The sequence below is a fragment of the Telopea speciosissima genome, chromosome 7, assembly GCF_018873765.1.
Source record: "Telopea speciosissima isolate NSW1024214 ecotype Mountain lineage chromosome 7, Tspe_v1, whole genome shotgun sequence".
Taxonomy (NCBI): domain Eukaryota; kingdom Viridiplantae; phylum Streptophyta; class Magnoliopsida; order Proteales; family Proteaceae; genus Telopea; species Telopea speciosissima.
Window position 1 is genome coordinate 52,932,932 of NC_057922.1, and position 24,434 is coordinate 52,957,365.

Consider the following 24,434-nt stretch of genomic DNA (forward strand, 5'->3'; position numbering starts at 1 on the left):
CCTCTCATCCAAGTTGGGTTTGTTAAAAAATGGAACTTTATGTCTGATTGAAAAATGCCCCACGATCTTCAGTGTTGATGGTGGAAACAGACACCCATTTCATTCAGGCTCACAGAAAAGACAGAAAAGATTGCTTCAGAAGAAGCTCATGCTGGAGAACTGATGAAACCCTTTTTGGTGAAGAACCTGAGGAAGCTGTTAATGATGTCAATGGAATGTAGGATACCAGTAGAGAAGATTGAATTCATTGAATCAGAACTTGGTTTGCCTAGGTACTTTAAGGAATCATTAACTCCAAACTCCCAAGTACCCAGAATTTTCTCTGTGAAAGACATTAATGGAAAAGCTTATCTTCATCTGGAAAGTTGGGATTCTTCTCTAGCTATCACCTTGCTGGAAATTTCAGTCGTCTTCTTCACCTTCACCTTTGCCGGCGATGGATTGAATCGATTTGGTTTTTTTTAGGTTAAAACCTTTAAAGAGTGAGTTGGTCATTTTAACTTCACAAGTTTCAATTGAATTACTCATAAGGGTAAACTGGACTTTTCCATTCAACTACTAACAGCAGACTAACAGTGTCAGGTTTCATGGGGCTTCAAGTAATTGTTTGAAAAGTTGGGTGTATCAAACATTCGGGCCATAGTACAGGGGGTGTACAAGTAATTTTCCCTTAATTTTTAGATACTCTAGTGTCATGCCTTCATCTATTATCAATCACTCTCTTCTGAAGTTCTGTAATATGGATTATAAATTTGAACCTCCTGTTATTGGTAAAACTTTGATCTCTCCACAGGTCTTGCTGTAGAAGAAAGATCTTTTGTGTTACCTTAAAAGTTAACTGAAGTTTGCAGGATCTTGATATGATGAGCATGCAACCATTCATAGTTGTCTAGGCATCCAGGGGCTTTGGTCGACTTGGGCGCCTTGGCCGCCTACTTGGTGTAGCCTTGCTTTTTTACCCTCTCCAACGCCTTGGGTCGCCTAACCGCCATGACAACTATGCAACCATTGTTGTTCTGATGGAGGGAAAACAATCAGTCACTCAACTAGATATTATGATGTGAAAGAATTCGGTTTTGATCGAGTTCTAGAGTTAATTGTATGGTTGGAAGTATAGGATCTTTTGGTAATTTAAGGTGGGTACTGATCTTAGATTTTGGAGGTGAGTCTATAATTTAATCTATGGTGGATGGTTAGGGGAGGTTTGGTTTCTGTAAATTTTGACGAGTTCAGTTCCTAGATGGAATCTTGAAATCAGCTAGTGTATTGGAGGGTGTTTTTGAGTAGCCGACGATTGGATAGTGTGGAGTGTATGGGTTGTTTCCCCCCCTCCCTTCCCCATGCTTTTCTTTTCTTCTAACTGGTGTTGATACAAAGATTTATAGTTACATTTTTATCACTGGATTCTTTCTAGTTCTTTTCCTGTCACATACAGACACAAGTACACAACTACCCAAACAAAAAAGAGGAACGAAGAATAGAGTGAGGATGAAGGCTTCAGTGTTAGAAGTACTGAAATATGTATTAAGAGCTTGAGATTAAGTGATGTAATTATTAATAAATTTATTTTAGCTTTGACCATCACCAAGAAACAGAAAAAATGTTGCAGAGGATAAGGATTGGGTGTTGGAATTAGCTACATTGACAGATAATGTGATGCATGCCGATTATATCAGCCTGTGGGTGATGGACACAAATGAGGGAATAAAGAAAAATCTGAAAAATATTTTAGGAAAGAGGAATCCAATCTGATTATTAGGTTTGATTATAATATTTCAATATAATCTGATCTCTGATCTTACAGTCAGATTTTAAAAGAATAACTACCAGCTTTCAATTATTTTCCAGGATAAAAATATCAGAAATAAATAATCTGAATAGTTGTGATCAATGAGGTGAAGTTGAGTGAAGGAGAGAGAAGATAAGTGGTGGATGGGTGTTGGAGGTGAGACAGAGAAGATAATATCTTTCCTGAAAGATAGGATTTGAAACCAGATATCAATCTAGGAGGAAAAGAGAGAAAAGGTAGGAGAAAAATAAGGAAGGAGATGACTCTATTTGGACACATCAGTTGGGCCTCTGTTTGTCTCCCCAAAGATTGAGAGGGGGGGGGGGTTCTTGGCTTAAGACACATAAGAGGTGTCAACTTTTCTGCTATCCTCGAGTTGATTTGGAAGATTGAGGCTAAGAAGAAAAGCATTTGGGTTGACTCAGTCTACTTTAGACTCCTGTGAAATGATTCTATTTTTAGGCTCCTATTATCTCTGGTGCTTCTTGGGTCTGGAGAAAGATTCTTAAGCTTAGACCCCTTGCTGATGGAGTTATCAACTCCTTGATTGATGATGACGTCTCCACTAGTTTATGGCTTGACCACTGGCACTCCTAAGGAGTTTTTAATTGGTGATAGAGCCATCTACAGCTTGGGTTCTGATAGGTTGGCCAAGGTTTTAGACATTATCCAGCATGATGATTACCCTCTCCATCCCCCCTCCAGATCTCCTCCATTTGGTTTGCGCTGCCGGATATCCCCAGAAGACCCTTTGGAAGTGATAACATTGTTTCTTGGTCTGCCTCTTCCTCGGGGTTCTTCAACTCCAAGTCGGCCTGGGATCTTCTCCGAGCTCGAGGCCCTGTTACTCCCTGGCGTAATCTGGTTTGGTTCAAACACCATATTCCCCACCATAGCTTCACTACATGGCAAGCCCTTTCTCACTGCCTCCCCACACAGTCTTTCCCTATTCTAAGATACATCCCCGCCATGGTTGTCAAGGCGTCACCAAGGCGTCCAGGCGGATCTGTAGGGGCCTAGGCGACTACCGCCATAGTGCAAGGCGACTTGCACTAGTTTAATTGGTATCGGACCAGGTTCTGGCAGTTATTTATGCCAAATATCATTTAAGTAATTGTTTTTATATTTGTATTTCATTTACTTAAGATATTATTCATAAATAAGCAAATACCCCCCTATTTGAATCCAATAAAGATAGGTAAAAAATAAAATTCCAAAAGGATAAAAATTCGATCCCCCCAATTCAAGAACAAAAACTGGATTTTTGGCGGTAGGAGAAATTTTCAACTTTCTAATAATGAGTTTTTTCTCAAATATAAAAATTCCATAAATCTTAATATGGTAAAACATTGCTAAAAACCCAAAGTACGGTAAAATATTCGTTTGTTTTGATATTTAAAAAAATATATTTTCATTCAGAGCAATTTTGACTGCATTCGCGCACACCAAATAAGGTTTGATTGAAACATAACTCCTTCAATATAAATTAGATTTAAGCAATCTTGGATTTGTTGGAAAGCTGGTTTTGTGTTCTACCTAATACAAAAAGTCTCATGTAAAAATAAAATCATTGGATCAGTCAAACTTCTTAGAGAACAAGAACATTTCTCTAAATCGAGAGCAATTTAATTACTTACTGATAAGATCATATTTTCTAAGAACAATATAAACCAAATGCATGTTTTGATTGTTTCAAACTTCCAATTGCTTGCTTCTTCAGTTCTGCTGTCTTCTAGTTCTATGTTGATTTTTGATGATTTTATGTGGCTTAATATTGATTTTTGATTACTTAATGTTACTTAATGTTGATTTTTGATGGCTCGATGTTGCTTAATATTGATTTTTTATGACTTGATATGGCTTAATGTTGACTTTTTATGATAGAAGCTACATATTGTAGCATACTAAATAATGTTAGAAAAGAGGAGAAATAAAAAATAATACTTGGGCGCCTAGACAACACCTAGGCGGGCGCCTTGTCACTTAAGCGCTTAGGCACCCCTCCACCGCCTTAGGTCGCCTTACCACCTTGACAACTATGATCCCCGCTCCTCCTTGCTGCCTTTGTTGCAATGCTTCAGAAGATATTGCCAACCTCTTCTTTAACTGCCCCCTTTCCACTAGGATTTGGATTGGCCTCCTTTCTAGATGTTGGCCCCAGAGGAGAAGGCCCTTGCCCTTTCAGCATGAATGGATCTGGATGGACATGACTTTTGGTGGTACCTCAATCTATGATCATGCGGGTAAGGTTGCTTTTGCTGCCGGTATATATCACATTTGGATAGAGTGCAACCTTAGAAGATGGACTTCTAAATCCAGATATTCCCAACAGATTTGGGACTCTATCCTCTTTGATGTCGAAAGCAAGTTGTTTGTGACCTGCTCAAGATGTGTGTTGACTCTCCTAGAATTAGGCTCATTATTGCCTCTTGGGGGTGCTCCCACTAGTTCTGGCTCGGGTGTGGCTTTGTTTTGTTGTATTTCTTCTTTTTCTGTTTGCATCTCTTTTCCCCTCCTTCTAGGGGGGGCCATGTTGTTAGAGTTATGTATCAAGGGTACTTTGGGAACTAGTCTAGTTACTTATTGTCTTACATTGTAATTGTCATTTTTTTTTTCATGTCCCCAGGGAGTTGTATGTAATTCCATATATTATGTTGGTGAAGTAATATAGGTGTGGAAGAGAACATTCTCTAACACACAACATTTTATCACAATTTCTTCTGTTTTCTTTCTCTTCTTTAACCTTCTACCAACGTCTTTCTCTCTTGCTCTCTTGTTCTCTTGTAATCTTTAGATTCCAACTTGCTCATAGTTGGAATCTAAAGATTACAAGAGAACAAGAGAGCAAGAGAGAAAGATGTGGGTAGAAGGTTGAAGAAGAGAAAGAATAAAAAGAAATTGTGGCAGAATGTTGTGTTAGAGAATGTTCCCTTCCACACCTATATTACTTCACTAACATAATGTATGGAATTACATACAACTCCCTAGGGATGTGAAAAGTAAAAAAGGACAATTACAATGTAAGAAAATAAGTAATTAGATTAGTTCCCAAAGTACCCTTAATACATAACTCTAACACTCCCTTTCAAGCTGGAGAGTAAATGTCATACATTCCCAGCTTGTGCAACAGGGTACTAAACTGATGATGAATGAGCCCCTTTGTGAAGATATCTAACACTTAATACATAACTCTAACACTCCCCCTCAAGCTGGAGAGTAAATGTCATACATTCCCAGCTTACATAACAGGGTACTAAATTGATGATGAATGAGAGCCCCTTTGTGAAGATATTTGCCAACTGATCACCAGTCCTTACAAAAGGGGTATATATGTAGCCAGAGTCAATCTTCTCCTTGATGAAGTGTCTATCCACCTCTAGGTGTTTTATCCTGTGCATCTAATGCAAAATCAACCTTGAACCAAGGAAACCAGCGGGAGATCGATTGCAACCAGGATCAATACAATAAGGATGAAAAAATTGAATAACTGAAACTTTTATTGCCCCTTTTTTTTTTTTTCTCTGTTTACATGTGAGAGAAGAGCATAGAAAAGGATAAGAAGAAAAAGAAGAGAAGATAGAAGAAGAAGGGGGTAGGGGATGGCTTTCTCAACCTGGGTCTCTCCCATAGCTTTCCCAGCTGTTGAAACAAGGATATTCTCCCATAAACGATGGCAACATGGCCTGAAAATTCTTTTCTCCGAAATCTGTTTCTATTACAAGAGGGGATGCCTATTTAATGGAATAGGTCAGCTTACAAAATTAGAAACTAGTAAATATAGTAACTACTAAAAATAAAGAAACAAAATTAGAAACTACTAGATACCTAGACTTAATAACTAAAAAGCTATTACAAAAATAGAAACTAAGTTAATAGCAGCTTCTAATAGAATATTCCACCAAGATCCAACAGCTAATCTTCACACTAGCTGTCCATATCAGCCCCCAAATTGCTGTTCACGTGAACAGTAACTCGAGTACTGTTCATGTGAATTGTAACTTTTTTTTTTTAATTTCTGTCTTGGTCTCTTATCTTCTTAATGCTTCTCTCTGGGGTGGGGTTGCCTTAGGTGATGCTCCATTGAACCAACAAAAAACTAGCCGCATCATCAGACCAGGCTGCCTCTCATAGCAGTCGAATCCCACAACCTTGCTGGGCTGGTTTTGGGGCTTGTTCCTGTGGGTACATATGGACTTGTGATCTACATCAGCATCTTTTCAGTCAGGAGACATGGTGATGGTGTGCATTGCTACTGAACTTCTCCCGCCAGGTGCCAATCACAAGCTTCACCGAAGGAAGAAGGGCAAAGGAATCAGGGATTTGGGGTTTATAAATAGTTATACTAAAGACTTTTGCTATTTTTTTTAAATAAAGACACGAGTTTTAAAACGTATTATACGTTTTTCACGTATAATAACCGTTTGATGTGAGCCTTTGTAAAATACATGAATTTCAGTGTATTTATGGTATTATTCCGTAAAATCCATTTTTTCAAATTTCAATTATATGTATGCATACATGTATAATACATATATTATACATGAATTTACTAAGCTAGCAACCATTCAACTGCCTACAATAGAGGATGTTGTACAAGTGACATATCAAGAAAAAGAAAGTCTGAAGCGCTCATACATTCAGAAGATTTTTACAGATACTTTTCCTAGGGGTGATAGTTCCAGTCGTCAACAGTCTTCTCCCCAGGAAAAGTCATTCAGTAAATCATAGGCTAGTGGTTCCTCTATGGCATCTTCGTTGCCTAATCGCTCATATTCTCTACCTCGGTGTGGTTCTAACAAACCTCCTGATAAGGGCTTCTGTTCGTAAAATTTGTGAAAAATGTCGACTGATCCGTAGGCGGGGACGAATTATAGTAATTTGTTCCAATCCGAGACATAAACAGAGACAAGGGTAATCTTTCTGAAAAGGCACTTTCTAAAGGACCCAATGAATTCCCCATGTTAAATGAAATGTGCAGACTAGAATCAGTAGTCTATGAGATCCGATAGTGTGGTAGAAAGAAATATATGAACCTTTCTACCACCTATCAAGGTTAAGGAGTCAACTGAGCATCTCAGCAGCGGGATTGAATACCCGGATCGAATCAGAGTTCACACCATCCACCCTGAACAAATAGGAGGCGTAGGCAACAGGTCGCACATAAACCAAAGGCTATCATTTAGTGTTTTACGTGCAAAAGGTACGAACATATTAGTGCTCAGTGTCCCAAGTCCCAAGCGCTTTGTAGCTTATATTGATAAAGATTCTTTTATAGTTAATTTGGAGACAGGGCATGGGCCAAGTGAAGTCAATGGCAATGATAATGATGAGGAGCGCCCTTGTTATGTTCTTCGTCCTATTTTGACCACTCACAAGGTCTCTGAGGATGAAGCTTGACACAACAGTTGTACCTTCCAAACCCACGAAGTGTAATGACCAATTGTGTATCATGGTGATCAAACATGCACCAATGATGGCTTTGAATACGCTGTTCGTAAGCTAGGATTGTAGACGGAGCCACATCCAAATCCCTACAAAGTTGCATGCGTGAGCAATACTGATCTCAAGATTACTGATGGGTTTTTGCTCACATACTCTATTGGTGGATTTGTGGATACAGTACAATGTGACGTCCTCCCTCTGAAGGTGTGTCATATACTCAGATTCTTCTTGGTCGACTATGGCTCTTTGATAAGAAGACACAACATTGTGGGTCTATGAATATCTACTCTTTTAAGCATGGCAATAAAGAAATGAAGTTTCTTCCCGCTAAAGATCTCCCAGACTTTTAGCTCAAGAAGGTAGTGGGATCATTCATCTTCCAGCGTGTTGACTCGAATGGTCTCCTCGGTCCTTATCCAAACTCGACGGAGTCTAGTTCTTTTCCGAGGAGGAAAATTGATGCAGTAGCACTTGATTGGTTGGACCAGTACGACTGGGTTTGGAAACCCAAACCCAAATGGAACTGGCCCAATCCGGGTTTTGGTCTAATAAGGGCTGGTAGTGATATAGTTAATCTTTATATCTTTTATCTTCTTATGTTTGCTTTGGTTAGGATACGTAGCCACATAGGAGATACGGTAGTTAATTTTGGATGCTATTTTAGTTTTAAAGTTGGATTAGGAGATAGAGTTTGGGTGCAAGTTAGTTTCAGTTTTACATTCTAGTTAGGAGTCTTTTGGTTTTTGTTTATTTATACATTGCAATCCATCGATGGAAGAACAAAATTTAATAGAAAGATGATTGGAAATTGCTCAACGTGATTGTGAATGTGTGATTCCTCGCCCCCCCCCCCCCTCTGCAACTCTGAGTTCCTTCTCAGATTTCTCCCTCTTTTCTAACTGGCCCTCCACCAAATACGTTTTGATCCTCAGTCCTCTGACTTTTCCTTCTAGTTCATCAAAATAAACTATAGGAACAGGGAGCATAGCCTGATGTACCTAAACCAATCAAATCAAGCTGATTGTTCAGTGTTTGGCCTCAACTTGAGCAATTCAAGTAGGCTTTACAATTTGGATCAAGTTACAGTTTGAACATTCAACCAATCGGTCTGGTGTTTGGGCTCCTCTCCCACTTGACCAGAGCCAACCTTCCTGAGTTACTCGTCTCTTCAAACAATTTTGATACAACTATTCCATTTTTTAACTACTTGTTGATTAATACCATCGTGATACCATTTTCAGTCCACGTGTTCTTTTCATGTTATTATTCGTTTAAACTTGGAGCATGAGATGTATTCGCTACAATATGCAATGTCCTATCATTTTATTTCCTCTAATCTGGTATAAGTCTATAAGATGAAACTGTATATTTGTTTCATGGGTGGTTACAGATGCATACATTCTTTTGATTACTTTCCATGTTTTTGCAGATCCTGAAACAATGCCTTCACAGACTCGTTACTTGCATCTTAATGAATTGGTTGTGGACAATATTATATGGGTTGATGAAGTTGAGGGTCTTCGTAGTGCTACATCACACATTGAGGGTTGCAAAGTTGTTGGCATAGATTGTGAATGGAAGCCTAACTATGAAAAGGGAAGCCCGCCTAACAAGGTATTCTTAGATTAGTCTTTGCTTATTTTATTTCATTTGTTTATCTATTTATTGATTTAGGGAAAGTGTTTCTGAGCCCAAGGTGTTTCCTATGCCCCTCACATAGATTTTTTTTTAAATTTTTTTTTTTTTATCATTTTTCTCTCTAAAAAAAAAGAAGAATAAAACTGTGAGAGGGTGTAGGAAATGTTGTAGGTTCAGAAAAATCTTCCCCATTGATGTCTTTTTTGATAGAGTTTGTTATATTGGCTCTATTCAGAAAATAAGATAACATTGGATTCCTCCTCCCCCCCCCCCCCCCTCGTTTAAAAAGTTTAATATGAGAAACATTCTTGCAGTTCATGAAGAATTGGAAAATGTGTTGAATCAAAATCCACTCGTAACAAAATCTAATTGCATGAACTTTACCAATGACAGAATTAGCATTGTGCCATAATTTCTTGGCATCTATGATCTAACAGTATATGCATTTACCAAATATATATTTCCACTTAATGTGATGCCTTCAGATTGATAGGGTTTACATATAGAATATGTGAACATGTACCAGTGAGCCTGACCATAGTTTAAAATCTCGTCTCGGCAGGCCATTTCGGTCAGGCCAATGGCCGAGATACCAAAATTTCGCCGAAATTTGGTATTTTTTAGGCCCAATTTCGGTAGGTCATTTCGGTGGGTTTTAGGCCAAATTAAGGCTTGATACTTCATGGAAACGCTATTTTAAGCTATATAAACATATTTAAACATTTATATTGCAAAAATAGTCACTCAAAGTGGTGTTTTGGATTTGCGCCCTCGATTGACAGTATACGGTCGGATCCAGTTGTATAAATAGTTAATACACATTGTCTAAGTACTAGAAGACATAATAAGCAATTTAAACAAGTAAATCATACAAAGATAAAGTCAATGGTAGCCATTAAACTCATAAAGTGATAATCATAGAATTAAGTACATAGCCAAGATTACAATAGTCAATACACATATACTTTCGTAAATCCTAATACAAATGTCTACTAGTAACCCCATCCTAATATTTAATTGATCCCCATCCAGTTTACATAACCCCTAATTTTTCCTATTTTTGTTGTAGGAAAATCAATTGTTTGAAGCAGGAAATTAAAAAAATAATATATATATAGAGAAAAAAAATTCGACACCGTGAGGTTGTAGATCGGACTCCGGTGTCTAATATATAACAAATTCATCACCAACCAACATGTATTGATCACATTTTTTTCAAAAACACACTTTTGGAGAAAAAACTTTTACCTTGAACAGTGGAGAAGGCTTCAAATATGTGCTAGGAAGCTTCAATGCAGTGTTTTCCAAGTATTTCCGGCGTTGATGCGACAAAAATTGGAAGAATGAACTTCAAAATAGCAAAAACCAGCCTTTGGAGTCGAAATGGGAGCAAAAGGAACACCCTAGTGAGGTCGAGGTCGAGGTCGAAAGTTCGACTGAGACCCACAAGTTTCTGCCCTTCTATAACTGGGCTTTGTAACATTAGGCCGATATTGTTAGAGTTGTTAGAATATCTTGTATAGGGGTAGTTCTGTCATTGTCTAGTTATAAGACATGACTAAGTTGTATTTTTACTTTATTGTCTTATTTCTCCTTACCTCCCTAGGGAGGCTTGTGTAATTTGGAAGACTTAATGAATGAAGCTAATATGTGTGTTGAGAATCACTCTCAACACACACAATCGATTCTCCCATTCTCTTCTCTTCTTCTCATCTCTTCTCTCCTTCTTCTTCTTCTTGCTGTATACTCTTCTCTTACCAGATTCGATCTACCTTTGAGTTTCAACTTAGTATCAAAGCCAACATCTCTGGTTTGAGAGTCGGCTGAGCTCAGTCCTCATCTTCTCCTCTCTTTGGAACCCTGTAAATGTAAAGGGGGTTCCATTGGAGGCTGTATATGTGAAACCTATACTCCTTACAGTCTTGGGAGTGGTATTCCCTAAGTTGGAGAGAGTTTGAGTCTGCTGAAGGTGACTTGAAGCAATGGAGGAAGCGGCAAGTTACCGCCGACTTGTGAAGCTTCTTCTTGGTTCTCCTTCTCTTCTCCACATCTTGGCATGAGACCTATTGGAGTTGCATCGCCTAGGGGTGTTGTTTGAGACCCCAAAGCTCTTGGTTGTTGAAAAGAAATGCTGCCTTCTTGCTAGATGTTTTTGAAGACTTGAAACCAGGCTCTGTTTTTCCGCCAGCCTAGGAGTGTCTCGGTTTCGATTCTGCCTTTGGCAGCTTGGATGACCTTGGAACTTGTCCCATTTGTGTCGTATGGGAGTGCTTTTTGAAGCCCTAAGAGCCTCGCCCTTGAAGGTGGAGGGTCGGAGGACTGCTCTTGTTTTTCTCTTGCTACACAGTGTATCGGCTGCTCTGTTTTTGTCTTCTCCGAGGTCTGCTGTATTGGATGGCTGAATGTGATAGTATTACATCTTGATACACTTATTGGGTATTATGGACTAAAGGTTCTTGGCTACTAGTAGAATTTGGTTTGAGTTATACAAGTTTTTGCTCTTCATATGCTTGCTGTTTTTTAGGCTTGGCCTCAGCCTTGTGGTTTGGTTGATTTGGGACCATATTTTGTATTGGTCTGTCTCCTTGTTTTGGGTTGAGTATACTCCCCACTTGCGCAAACAATTTATATTGATTGTTGAAGTATTTGCCTATTATGTCCATTGTGTCTGGACAAGATTCTGAGGTCAGTGGACCAATTACAGCCGGCAGCCCAAGTGGTGGTTTCCCAACCATGGCTTCCTTTGATAACCCCAACACCCAGATCTCGGTTGTGAAGTTGGACAATACCAACTATTTGGATTGGTCCCGTTCTGTGAAGTTGTCCCTACGTAGTAGGGGAAGTTGGGGTACATTATGGGTCTATCACGGCTCCTGCTACTGCGATGCGAGGTTATCTCAGTGGGAGGCTGAAAACTCCACTGTCATGACTTGGCTGATCTTTTCCATGAAACCTGAGATAGGTCGGAGATTTATGAGTAAGGAGACTGCTAAAGATATTTGGGATGGTGTATCCAGAATTTTTGATAGAGTTGGAGATTCCACGAAAGTGTATCAAATTCTCCAAAAAATCATTCATATGAAACAGGGTGATAGGAGTATATCTGAGTACTACAACTCTGTTATTAGCTTGTGGGAGGAGTATGATCATTATACCAATCTCCAGTTGTCCAATCTGCGAGGATCGGCAAAGTCTACAGGAGCCAAGAAAAGGAAAGGATCCTTATTTTGCTTGGTGGTCTTAACTCGAATATGAGCCCTTCGCAGCAAATCTTAGGGAGGTCTCCATTTCCATCTCTCGGATGATGTGTGCGATTATTTGCAAAGTGAGGAAACCCGGAGGACCACTATGGATATTGTACCATCAATAGAGAGGTCTGCTCTTGTTTCCAGTTCCCAAAAGACGGAAAAGTGGGGGAAAGGCCGTGAGAGATACAAATGTGACCATTGTGGCAAGCTTGGACATACCAAGGACCGGTCTTGGGATCTTCATGGGCAGCCCCTGGTATGCGTGGTAGTTCATCTCATGCCCGTGGAGGCAAGCGAGGGGAGCTAAGGCTCGTTCGTGACATCCGAGTCGAGCCACCTGGACCACGACCTGCTCCCGATTCCCTCTCACAGGATGATATTGCAGCCCTACGTCGGTTGATGTCTCACCTTGGAGGGTCAGCTACTGGTTCTAGCTCTGGAGGGTTGACTACTTCTGCCTCAGCTCTGCAGGTCTCATCTGCTACCCCTACTGCATCCACTTGGATCATTAACTCTGGAGCTTCCGATCACATGACTGGTATGTCCCAGTTCTATGATTCCTATTCCATTTGTTCTGGCCAGGACAAGGTAAGGGTTGCTGATGGTTCCCTTTCCTCTGTCTCTGGTAAGGGTAATGTGCGGGTTACTCCTTCTATTTCCCTTGAGTCTGTCCTTTATGTTCCCGACTTTGCTACTAACCTATTATCAGTGAGTCACCTAACCAAATCCTTACATTGTTGTGTCACTTTCTTTCCTTCTTATTGTGTCTTTCAGGATTTGGAGACAAAGAGGGTTATTGGCAGTGGGACTGAGAAAGGAGGACTCTATCTTCTTGAGCCACAGTCACCTGCTCAATCTACTGCTGCAGCTTATGTTTGTGGTCAGCACGACCGGAGTGCTTTGGAGTCTGTTATGCTTTGGCATCAACGTTTGGGTCATCCCTCTTTTGTTGTTATGAGGAGACACTTACCCCACTTGTTTACTTCCTTTCCTGCATCTTATGTTTTTCAGTGTGAATCTTGTATTTTTGCTAAACATTGTCGCACATCTTATCCTTATCGTGGTAATAGATCTACTGCACCTTTTTCCCTTGTTCATACTGATGTTTGGGGGCCTTCTCCTACTACTTCCTTATCTGGTTTTCGTTATTTTGTTTCATTTGTGGATGACTATTCTCGGTCTACTTGGACTATTTTGTTAAAACAAAAGAGTGATGTTTGTGATGCTTTTAAGGAGTTTTATCACTTTATCGTACTCGGTTTGGTACTCACATCAAAATTGTTAGATCTCGATAAGGGGGTGAGTACATGTATGGGGGGCTCCAACAATTCTTTTCTGATAAGGGCATCATCCATCAACTGGCTTGTGTTGACACCCCACAGCAAAATGGGGTGGGTGAACGCAAAAACCGCCATTTGCTGGAAATTACTAGGGGTCTTCTCTTTGGTATGCACGTGCCTAAGACCTTCTGGTCTGATGCCCTTCTTACCGCTGCATTTCTTATTAACCGGATGCCAAGTCCACTCCTTGGCTCCAAATCCCCCTTGGCTCTTCTTTCTCCTCAATCCTCAGTTTTTTCCTTGTCTCCACGCGTCTTTGGTTGTGTTTGTTATGTACATGTCAACAAATCAGCCCGCACCAAGCTTGATCCCAAAGCTCTCAAGTGCATCTTCTTAGGCTACTCTGATTCCACTAAAGGGTATAAGTGCTACCATCCTTCTTCCCGAAGGCGATTTCTCTCCAAAGATGTCACCTTCTTTGAGTCTATTCCTTTTTTTCTTCTTCCCCTCGCCATTACGTTGGGGGAGAGTATTTGATGAGCAGAATGCGGTGTCATTCCCTTCCTATCTCCTTTACCTACCTCTACTTCCCCATTTCTATTTGATATTGGAAAGTATAAAGAAGTGGATGTTGTGGATGATCCGATGTTGATGGTATTGGTGATGGTGATGCTAGCGAGACAAAAGGAATCTGAGGGGATAAGATTTAAAGAAGATGGTGTATTCACAAGAGGTGAATGCTTGTTGAAGGAAAAAGGGAAGCAACCATGGTACAAGCGACCTGCCAAAACCCCTCTTTGGATCCACATCCTCGTCTCATCCTCTTGATCAGGTAATTCCTCTCCTTCGAATTAGATCTTCCCATTGCTATTAGAAAGGGGAAGAGAACCCGTACTAATCCCATAGCTTGATTTGTTTCCTATAACTCCATTTCTCCTACAGTGTTGCTTTTTCCACTTTGCTCTTGAGTCTTCTTCTATTCCCAAAAATGTCACAGAGGCCTTATCTAATCCAAAATGGATGCAAGCAATGACGAGGAAATGGTGGCTCTAGAGAAGAACAATACTTGGACACTTGTTGATCTTCCCAGGGAGAACTCCGATTGGATGTAGATGGGTTTATACAATCAAGTATAGATCCGATGGTACAGTGGAAAGGTACAAAGCTCGGCTGGTTGCTAAAGGGTATAGTCGGTGTATGGCATTGACTACCAGGAGACTTTTGCCCTGTAGCCAAGCATAACTCCATCGGGTTCTTCTTTCAGAGCAGCCAATAAAGATTGGCCTATGTACCAATTAGATGTGAAGAATGCATTTCTTCATGGAGATTTAGAGGTTGTGTACATGCAGCCTCCACCTGGTTTTAAGTGTCCCTCAATTTGAAGGGAAAGTGTGTTTGTTGAAGAAAGCTCTTTATGGCCTAAAGCAGTCTCCTAAGGCCTGGTTTGAGAGATTTAGACAAGCCATTCTGAAGAATGGGTATTCCCAGAGTCAAGCTGACCACACCTTGTTTATCAGGAGAGGTAATGGTACAGGTACAGCTCTCATTGTCTATGTTGATGACATTGTGGTATTTGGGAATGATGTTCTTTGAGATAGATAGATTGAAGTCTTATACGGCTAAACAGTTTGAGATCAAAGACCTTGGAATCTTAAAATACTTCTTGGGTATTGAGGTATCTAGATCAAGGAAAGGGATCAACATTTGCCAAAGGAAATTTGTCTTGGATCTTCTGAAAGAGACAGGGATGATGGGGTGCAAACCAGCTACTTCCCCCATTGATCCAAATCATAAACTTGGTGATGAATGTGGTTCTTCTCTTATAGATGCAAGCAAGTACCAGAGGTTAGTTGGGAAACTAATCTATCTCTCCCTAACTCGACCAGACATCTCTTATGCAGTTGGAGTGGTGAGTCAGTTCATGCATGCTCCCAGGGGTGGACATCTGGATGCAGTATATCGCATCATCAAATACTTGAAATCCTGTCCAGGAAAGGGCCTTTTATTTGCCAGGCATGACCATTTACAGATTGAAGGCTACACAGATGCTGATTGGGCTGGTTCAGTCTCTGACAGGAGATCTACTTCTGGGTATTGTACCTTCTTGGGTGGTAATCTAGTTACCTGGAGGAGCAAGAAACAACCAGTTGTTGCTCGATCTAGTGCTGAGGCCGAGTTTAGGGCCATGGCCCATGGAGTATGTGAGCTTATATGGCTAAAACGACTTCTTCACGATTTGAGCTTTGAAAGCCAAGGGCCAATGAGACTTTATTGTGACAACAAAGCTGCCATAAGCATTGCCCATAATCCGGTTCAACATGATCGAACCAAGCATATTGAGGTCGATCGTCACTTCATCAAAGAGAAGTTGGATTCTGGGTGCATTTGTACTCCCTTTGTGAAAACAGGTGATCAAGTAGCAGATATCTTCACCAAGGGTCTCTCTTCTAGTCTATTTAGTACTCTATTGTGCAAGCTGGGAATGTATGACATTTATTCTCCAGCTTGAGGGGGAGTGTTAGAGTTGTTAGAATATCTTGTATAGGGGTAGTTCTGTCATTGTCTAGTTATAAGACATGACTAAGTTGTATTTTTACTTTATTGTCTTATTTCTCCTTACCTCCCTAGGGAGGCTTGTGTAATTTGGAAGACTTAATGAATGAAGCTAATATGTGTGTTGAGAATCACTCTCAACACACACAATCGATTCTCCCATTCTCTTCTCTTCTTCTCATCTCTTCTCTCCTTCTTCTTCTTCTTGCTGTATACTCTTCTCTTACCAGATTCGATCTACCTTTGAGTTTCAACTGATATTTCGGCGAAATGTCACAACTGGTCGAAATTTCGACCGAAATATGCTCTTTTTTCAATTCGATGGTGCATTTCATCTCTACCTCACCGAATTTACCAAAATTTCGGCGAAATTTAGTACTATGAGCCTGACCATTCGGCAAACCTTTGTGTGTCATTATATATGGCGCCTCAATTTCTAGGTGAGAAAAAGAATCTCAAGGGAATGTTGGGAAATACACGGCACCCACTGTTGTATTTGCTGAGAAACCTTCAGATTCTTTTTTATACCCAGTGATTGAGGGTGATACAGGTGGTCTGGTTTCTCTGTGCACTCACGTACATGCTAACTTTGCCATTTTTAATTTCCAGTTTTGGAAGGAAATGAAGATCTTATTGGGCTAGAGAAATATCCTTCATTGAGATTGAACTTTAAAATTTATGCTCTCTCTCTCCTCCCTTTTCATGCCATCTTTTCTCTCTCTTTTTTTTTTCTTTTTTTTTTTTTTGAGAGAGAGAATCAAGATGTCTATATCATCATTCACCCCAAAAAAAAAAAGAGATGTCTATATCATCACTCAGCATACTCTTCAAGATATTGGGCTTGAGGGGGGAGGGACCTTAAACATTCAACTCCATTCAGCAAAATATTCCCCTCTTTTAGATGAAGAAAAAGGATCTACATGAATACGCACTCCAAATTCTATGTTCTGACAATAAGGATGTGTGCTAATAGCCAAGCTGCACCAATGGTCTGGTTTCTATGCATGTGGCTGGTTGATAGGACTCATCTATCAGGTCTCCTAGACGTGAAATGGATACCATTTGATAGTCCAAATCATTCAATTTATCAAATCCTTTGGCAGTTAGAAAGTATGGCAATCGATGTACTACACCGGGCCCCTCATTATTTCCTGAAATTTACTTCCCCCTTTTAATTTCAGTTTTTGCCTTCCATCCTTTTCTACTTTTATGTTCTTTCTTTTTTTCCAAGTTTTTGAAACTTATAATTTTGTCCAAGTGAACGAATTATTCTACTTTCGTGATACCTTTGTTGGCATGATCCATATAGTAAGATGACTACCCTGTTAATACTTGTTAGCCACTTCTCCCTTATTAAATTCTCATGCATGTCATATCTTACACATGTTTTTGACATGGTCATGTCTCTCTGGCACGTAAGCTTCTTAACTAACATCTTCTTTGACACCATGCTTAACATGTCCCGCTTTTTATGCTTTCTTTCTGTTCTTTATTTCTTTTGAATTTACCTTTGAGCAGGAACCTGGCATGTCTTATCCTGGACATACTCAGCTGTATGACAAGTGTAATTTTTCCTATCTGGAAGTGTGTTTTGGGGGGAGGACGTTGTCTGCCGCCATGTTTATAGATTTTTTGGGGTTGTCATGTTCACCAATGCTTGATTATTGCTATCTCTTTCTCCTTCCAGTTTCTTTTTACATTTTGCCTTTTGTGTCGCAGGTCTCTATCATGCAAATTGCTTCTGAAAAGACAGTTTTCATTATTGACTTGATAAGGTTATTTAAAGATGAGCCCAAGGCCTTAGACAGCTGCCTAAAACGCATTTTACACTCCCCAAACATTCTGAAGCTAGGTATCAAAATGAATCACTCCTTGATTATATTTATCTTCAAGAGGAAATATTGGGCATTCTTGAGAGATGGATTTTGGCTTTTGTCCCTATAAAATTCCATACGTATGCAAAAATTCTGGGGTTTTTAAGATAGCCGTTCTCGGGACAGTTTACTGTGAGACTCCTAGATGGAGATCCTGCTTCATTGGATGGTGATATCATCTTAACCTTCTAATCATGTACCTTTTTCTTAATAATCTTACATGCATTCTGTGACTATTCAATTGGAAATGGGGAGATTGGGCTGTCTATCAGAGGTGGTTCAAGGCAGTGCACAATGAACACAGCATCAACAGTCTTCGATAGGGAAGATAGAATTCCTATTTTTCTCAGGAATACATAATGGTTCTCCCATAAATAAATTGATGAGTTATAGATAATGGTTTCTTTGTTGTGCAACTTGTAGGCTATAATTTGCAATGTGATCTAAAGCAGCTGGCTCATTCCTATGGAGGGCTGGAGTGTTTCAAGCACTATGAAATGTTGCTGGACATTCAAAATGTGTTCAAGGAAGCTCGAGGTGGTCTATCTGGACTTGCCCAGGTAATCTGAAAGATGACTGTAATAATAGCATAACCAACTACACAACTCTCATAAACCCCATTATATTATCTTATTGTGGTGTTTTCTTGTGATTTCCTTTCTTACATCTCTACTCAATCATTGTCAGTTTAATTCAGCTCAATCTATGCCTTACCCTAACTAATTGGAGCTAGCTACTTGAATCCTGTGTTACCATTCCACCCTTTGTGAAGCCATAGAAACTCGCAGCAATATAGGACCTATGTATAGCTCTTGACAGCAATTGGAATTTATGTATGCCAAGTTTTGAATTTCTTGTGAACACTTCATATCAATTTCATATTCATGGTTGTTATTGAATTAGAAAATATTGGGAGCTGGCTTGAACAAGACAAGGCGTAACAGCGACTGGGAGCAACGACCTCTGAGTCAGAACCAAGTACGTACATTCTTCCTCCTGAATTTTTTCAAACTTAAGCACTTATATGTTGGATAATATTTGTGGGAGTTATGATAACACTAATTATCTTGAGGTTCAAGACCCATCCAATTTCAAGCATATGCACATATTCATACACAACCCCCCCCCCCCCCTCCACGCAAGGCACATGTTGTTTTTCTGCGTTATCGTGTTTGTTTACATGCAGTTTTGTAAAGATGTATTTAAATGTAATGGGAAAAAAGGGCACCTTAATGGGTTTACACATTTAACATTGCCTACAGAAACACAGTGCAACCCATTATTTAGTATGCTGTCTAAGAGTGACGTAGATTGAAGCATGATGCAACTCAGGATACCGTTCACGAGTTACTACTATTCACGTGAACAGTACCCGAGTTACTGTTCACGTGGGCTAATGTTAGGTTTTATTTTTATTAGACTTTTATTTATTTTTCCTAGTTATGTTTGAGTTGTACTCCTAATTGGGAATTCTAGTTAGACTCTAGTTTCTATTTTGTTGGGAATCCTAGTTAGACTAGTTTCTGTTTTTGTTGGGAATCCTCATTAGAGTCTAGTTTCTATTTTTTGTTGGGAATCCTAGTTAAATTCTAGTTTCTATTTTTTTTTTTGTCTCAGCCATTAAGCTATATAAACATTGTAATCAGCTCTTGAGAGCCCATGATTTAATGAAAAAGTTATGTTGCTGTTTGCAATGCGTTGTCCTGAGAGAGGCTGAGAAGGGTGAGATGCCCAGGCTGAGATAGCCAATCCCACTTATCCCCATCCCCTTTCTTATATCTCTCCATCTTCTCTATTTACTATTTTTCTTCTGTGTTTCTATTCTGGTTTTTATTTTAATTCCCTGCAAATCTGAGATCAACTGATTGAAGAAAGCCTCAAAATATTTTGTGGATGCTGCTCTTCATTGAAGAGTTTACAATCCTCCTATAGAATTAGTTGCAGCCTAGCTATTTCTACATTATTTAGTATCAGAGCCTATCACCTCCTTGGGTTGATGTTACTTTGCTGGAGACGCTGAGGAATCTATTCTTCTTCCTTGATTGGTTGGATTCTCTAGAGGAATATTTTGACTGCTAGGCGACGCCTAGGTGTCAAAGCGCCTTTCTCTCGCCTTGGTCACCTAGGCGATGCCATATCGCCTTGTTGGTGTCGCCTTGAATTTTTTACCCCCTTGATCACTTTGGTTCGCCTAGACACCATGCCAACAATGGGTACAACCCAACAAAGGAGCGGAAGCTTAAGTTTGTTGACTCCTGATTGACTGGTTATGCTAGCAAATGGTGGAAACTCCATGAAGAGAGGCTCAGAGTTAGAAGATGTGAACCTAGGACTTGGGAAGAGATGAAGTACGAGTTGAAAAACAAGTACCTATGCGCTGAAAAGCTCTCCTTTCAACAAGATTACCTCCAGAAGGTATTTACATTTGAAGAGAGCGTGAAACAATTGAAAGACCAAATGGCCTCTTTTGGGCAAACGATTAAAGCCACGTTTGGTCCCCTCTACCTTCCACCTCCAAGGGATGCTACCGTGGAAGTCGTTGAAGTTTTGAAGATGGAAGAGTTTACAAGAGAAGAAACCTCCAATCAGTGAACCAGAACATGAAGTTGAGGTTAATGTTGAAGAAGCTCTAGAAATTTCAGTCGCCAAGAAAGAGTCAGCCCTTGATGTTTCAAATGTCGAGGCCTACATTGAAGAATTTGAAGCAAGCAAAGTTGAGGTAGAGCATGATGTGGAACTTGGCACTACAGTTGACGAGGAGGTTGAAGAAACCATTGAGGAGATTGTGAAGGACAAGGAAGAACTTAAAGAGCTCAAGAGAAGGTTGAAGACATGTTCGTTGACAACCCAATGAATACAACCGATGATATAGAAGTTGATCACATAGAGTTCGTGATCCCACCTAAATTTTTTGAAGAGAAAGCTCCCCGTCTCGAGGATTACATTCCAAACACCCGTGAGCTGCTGGAGTATTGTTTTGGGGTGAAACTGGACGTGCACCACACCAAACTCGCCCCTAGATATTCTATAAAAATCGAGGCCGAGTTTCTTTTAAGTGGGGGAGAGTTGATGTAGATCGAAGCATATGATGCAACTCGGGGAAAAATACTGTTCATGAGTTACTATTCACTTGAACAGTACCCGAGTTACTGTTCACGTGAACAGTACCCGAGTTATTGATGGGCTTATGCTAGGTTTCATTTTTAGGGAGAAAGAACGCTAACTGGTGCTGTGCCTCGGCGTGTACCTGCACCCAGGCACAGCTGTGTGTGAAATGACCAGCATACCCCCCTAGAAAGGCAGAAAGGACCAGGGGTGCACCGGTCCTTTCGCATGGGCTGTACCTGGGAGCAGCCGGTACATGCCGCGCTGAAGCACCGGTTACCGTTCATTTTCCCTTATTTTTATCAGACTTTTATTTATTTTTTTTAGTTATGTTTGAGTTGTACACCTAATCGGGAATCCTAATTAGACTCTAGTTTCTATTTTGTTGGGAATCCTAGTTAGACTTTAGTTTCTATTTTTTTTGGGAACCATAGTTATAGTCTAGTTTCTATTTTTGTTGGGAATCCTAGTTAGAGTCTAGTTTCTATTTTTTTTTCTCACCCATTAGGCTATATAAACATTGTAATCAGCTCTTGAGAGCCCACAATTTAATGAAAAAAAGTTATGTTGCTGTTTGCAATGCATTGTCCTGAGAGAGGCTGAGAAGGGTAAGATGCCCGGGCTGAGATAGCCAACCCCACCTATCCCTATCCCCCTTCTTCTATCTATCCATCTTCTCTGTTTACTATTTTTCTTCTTTGTTTCTATTCTGGTTTTTATTTCCGTTACCTGCAAATCTGAGATCAACCGATTGAAGAAAGCTTCAAATTATTCTGTGGATGCTGTTCTTCATTGAAGAGTTTACGATCCTCCTGTACAATTAGTTGCAGCCTAGCTATTTCTACATTAAAGAGGTCCCTGGTTCTGAAGACCTTCCAACTTGGTGGACTGTAATCCCCCTGATCTATCGAATGGCTTTCAATTGTTACAGAAAAAATGCTAAAAAAGTTTGTTTCTTTTTAGGGTGGAGGGTTTGAGGTATGTATATTTATTTTCTGATTCATCTAATTGGATTGAGTTTCAAGGGATGTCCTTGGAGATCATGTCCAAATGGTGGGCCAGTAGGTCGATTTCATTTAGGCCCTAACTTCCAGATGATGTTGGTAGAAATGTAGAATGCCCTTTTGTGGTCTAAAACATTAAAATTCCTCAAAGGAAAATTTATAGTTTGAAACCTCCGTAATAAATTGTTAGAATTTTATCATGGTAAATTGAGTTGGCTACAATTTGTGATAGTTTTACCCATCAAGTCATGGCAAATTACCTATCCAAAGGGGAAAAATAGCAGTGTAAACTGAACAACCTCGTAATAGAGATAATTTCAATATACTGGTATATAAGTGAATGCAACTTATAAGCCATGACTACAAATCAAAGAAACTAATCCATGGCTTCCTCTCAAGTACTGGCATATATCAAATTTGCTTTGAGATTCTGTAGTTAGAAATAAATCTGATTTCTCCTTTTATCATAGTATAGCAAATCAATTACGATTTGCTAGAAAAATGAACTTCCCAGTAAGAAGTCAATAAAGACCTTGTCAACTGATACTGCAAAAGCATCATAACCATTGTGGTTAAGAATTGGCAATCATGGAACATGGGAATTTGATGCTAGTTTTATTCTCTTTCATTTCAAACGGTTTCAAATACATGACTGAAGTGAACTTCTTTTGCAGTTGGAATATGCAGCTCTTGATGCTGCTGTACTTGTTCACATATTCCGACATGTCCGTAGCCACTCTCAGCCGGAAAGTGTCAAAGGGGGGCAATCCAATGTTGAATGGAAATCATACATTGTAAGTAGAGAGAAAAAGGATGCATGTTTCTTCAATTCACAAAGGGTATCCTCTGATGGATTGAGCTCCTTCAAACAAATTACAGATGAGAAGGGGGAAAATGATAGCAAAACCCAAGATAATTTGTATTTGATGATAGCTCTCCTGTTTATCTTTACTACTGAAAAGTTGATGGTAGATCTAACTATGGTGTGGAGGGGCTCAATCCATATTTGGTTATGTTCATTCTATAATCCAATGTTCAACTGTCTTCTTGTCTGTCTGCAGATTTCTAGCATGGATGACACAAAAAAGCCGAAGAACACAGCTAAAAAGAAAAAGAAATTCCACAACCGGACTGGTGTGTCTTCACAATCAAATTAATGTTAGTTACATGTTTCCCTCACATTGAGCTAGCAGGTATGTTTTTGTAAATATTCTTTGTCAAAACAACGATAGACCTCTTACAGCTCTATAAATATTGATCATTTAATTGAATGCCTGGCAAACCTCAGTAGTTTGTATTAACTTGAAAAACTGGAAGCCATCTTGTGGGGATGGACCCTGCCAAAGGGCATATAGTTAGAGATTTACTCAAATTGAACAAAATACAATTTCACTTGCACCCTTAAGAATCTCAGCACAGCTCAACGGTCTATGTGCTTGGGGACTGCTTGCTAACAATTTTATTCCTTAAATGACTGACACCACCCATTTTGTTGCTTTGGGGGATTGCGCAAGTCAACGGTTTGGAGTTCAGGGAGAGAGTTTTGCCACTGCTTGGCATCAAGTGTCAACAACCTTTATCACTGTCTAGATTTTCCTTTACTGATAAAGTCTTCGGGCATCGATGTGATGAAGGGATATGCATGATTGTCTGCCTTCAGCCTGCTAGTCAGCTGCTCGCCGGTAATGATTAATTGCTAGGATCTCTCTGGGTAGCCACATGATTGCAATTCTCAATGGTTGAGAGAGTGTCTTCCACTTTCCAAGTCAACCAGGGGTTCTACAGATTGAAGAAACCCTAGAAAGAGATGCTTGGGTTTTGGGCCTCATCTAACAGTTTTACCGAACCTTGAATATCTTTATGGAGACTTGATGAGTAACAAAACCTAGAATACCTGTAGAATCATTCTCTTTGTTCTTCTTAGCATCACCTCCTTGTTTAACGTCTCTTTCCAAATACTTTCAACCACTATTAAAGCTCTACAACTATCTTCCCCCTATCTCATCCATCTTCATCGCACTCCCTTGCGCTAGCACTAGCCTTGCTCATTCCCTCACATTTACTGTTCTTCCATCTCTTGTGTGCTTTACTGGATGGCATCACCTACCATTGAAGCATGGGTTGAGCATCTTACTTCTGAGTGAACCCGATCTCATCACTGAACAGATCTTTCTGGGATTATTTGCATACATGTATGAACAAGGCTTTCCTGAAACCCAAGAGACTAGAACTCAAATTTTGTTTTTTTTTTTTAAAATGGTAAAATCAAATTTTCTATTTAACCGACATCTTTCTTGGAGTACTTTACGCTGACATTTTAATGGTCATCGCCTTCTATTAATGCCCATTTTAACTAAACCAGTTTGCTAAATTATGAAGGATGAATTTATCATCATTGGAATCAGATTTTATTGTCAAAGTAATCCGGTAGGCATCCTTTCTACTATGCCCGTCTCATTTTATGAGTGCATTTGACACTGTCGGGGACAGGGTTTTAAGAA

At 39.8% G+C, this 24,434-nt stretch overlaps 1 protein-coding gene across 2 annotated transcripts in view; it reads left to right on the forward strand.

Annotated features, from left to right (window-relative positions):
- Positions 1-23,210, forward strand: part of LOC122669456 — a 44,448-nt gene extending 21,238 nt beyond the window's left edge. The window contains exons 6-11 of one of the 2 annotated variants that reach the window (XM_043866223.1): positions 8,721-8,845; positions 17,670-17,802; positions 18,248-18,384; positions 18,728-18,802; positions 22,608-22,727; positions 22,995-23,210. In XM_043866223.1, coding sequence (XP_043722158.1) covers positions 8,721-8,845; positions 17,670-17,802; positions 18,248-18,384; positions 18,728-18,802; positions 22,608-22,727; positions 22,995-23,090 — 686 coding nt within the window. In that variant the 3' untranslated portion in view covers positions 23,091-23,210. Of the gene's footprint in view, positions 1-8,660; positions 8,846-17,669; positions 17,803-18,247; positions 18,385-18,727; positions 18,803-22,607; positions 22,728-22,994 lie in introns of both variants that reach the window. The other variant, XM_043866222.1, reaches the window with a different exon arrangement.
- Positions 23,211-24,434: the final 1,224 nt, after the last annotated feature.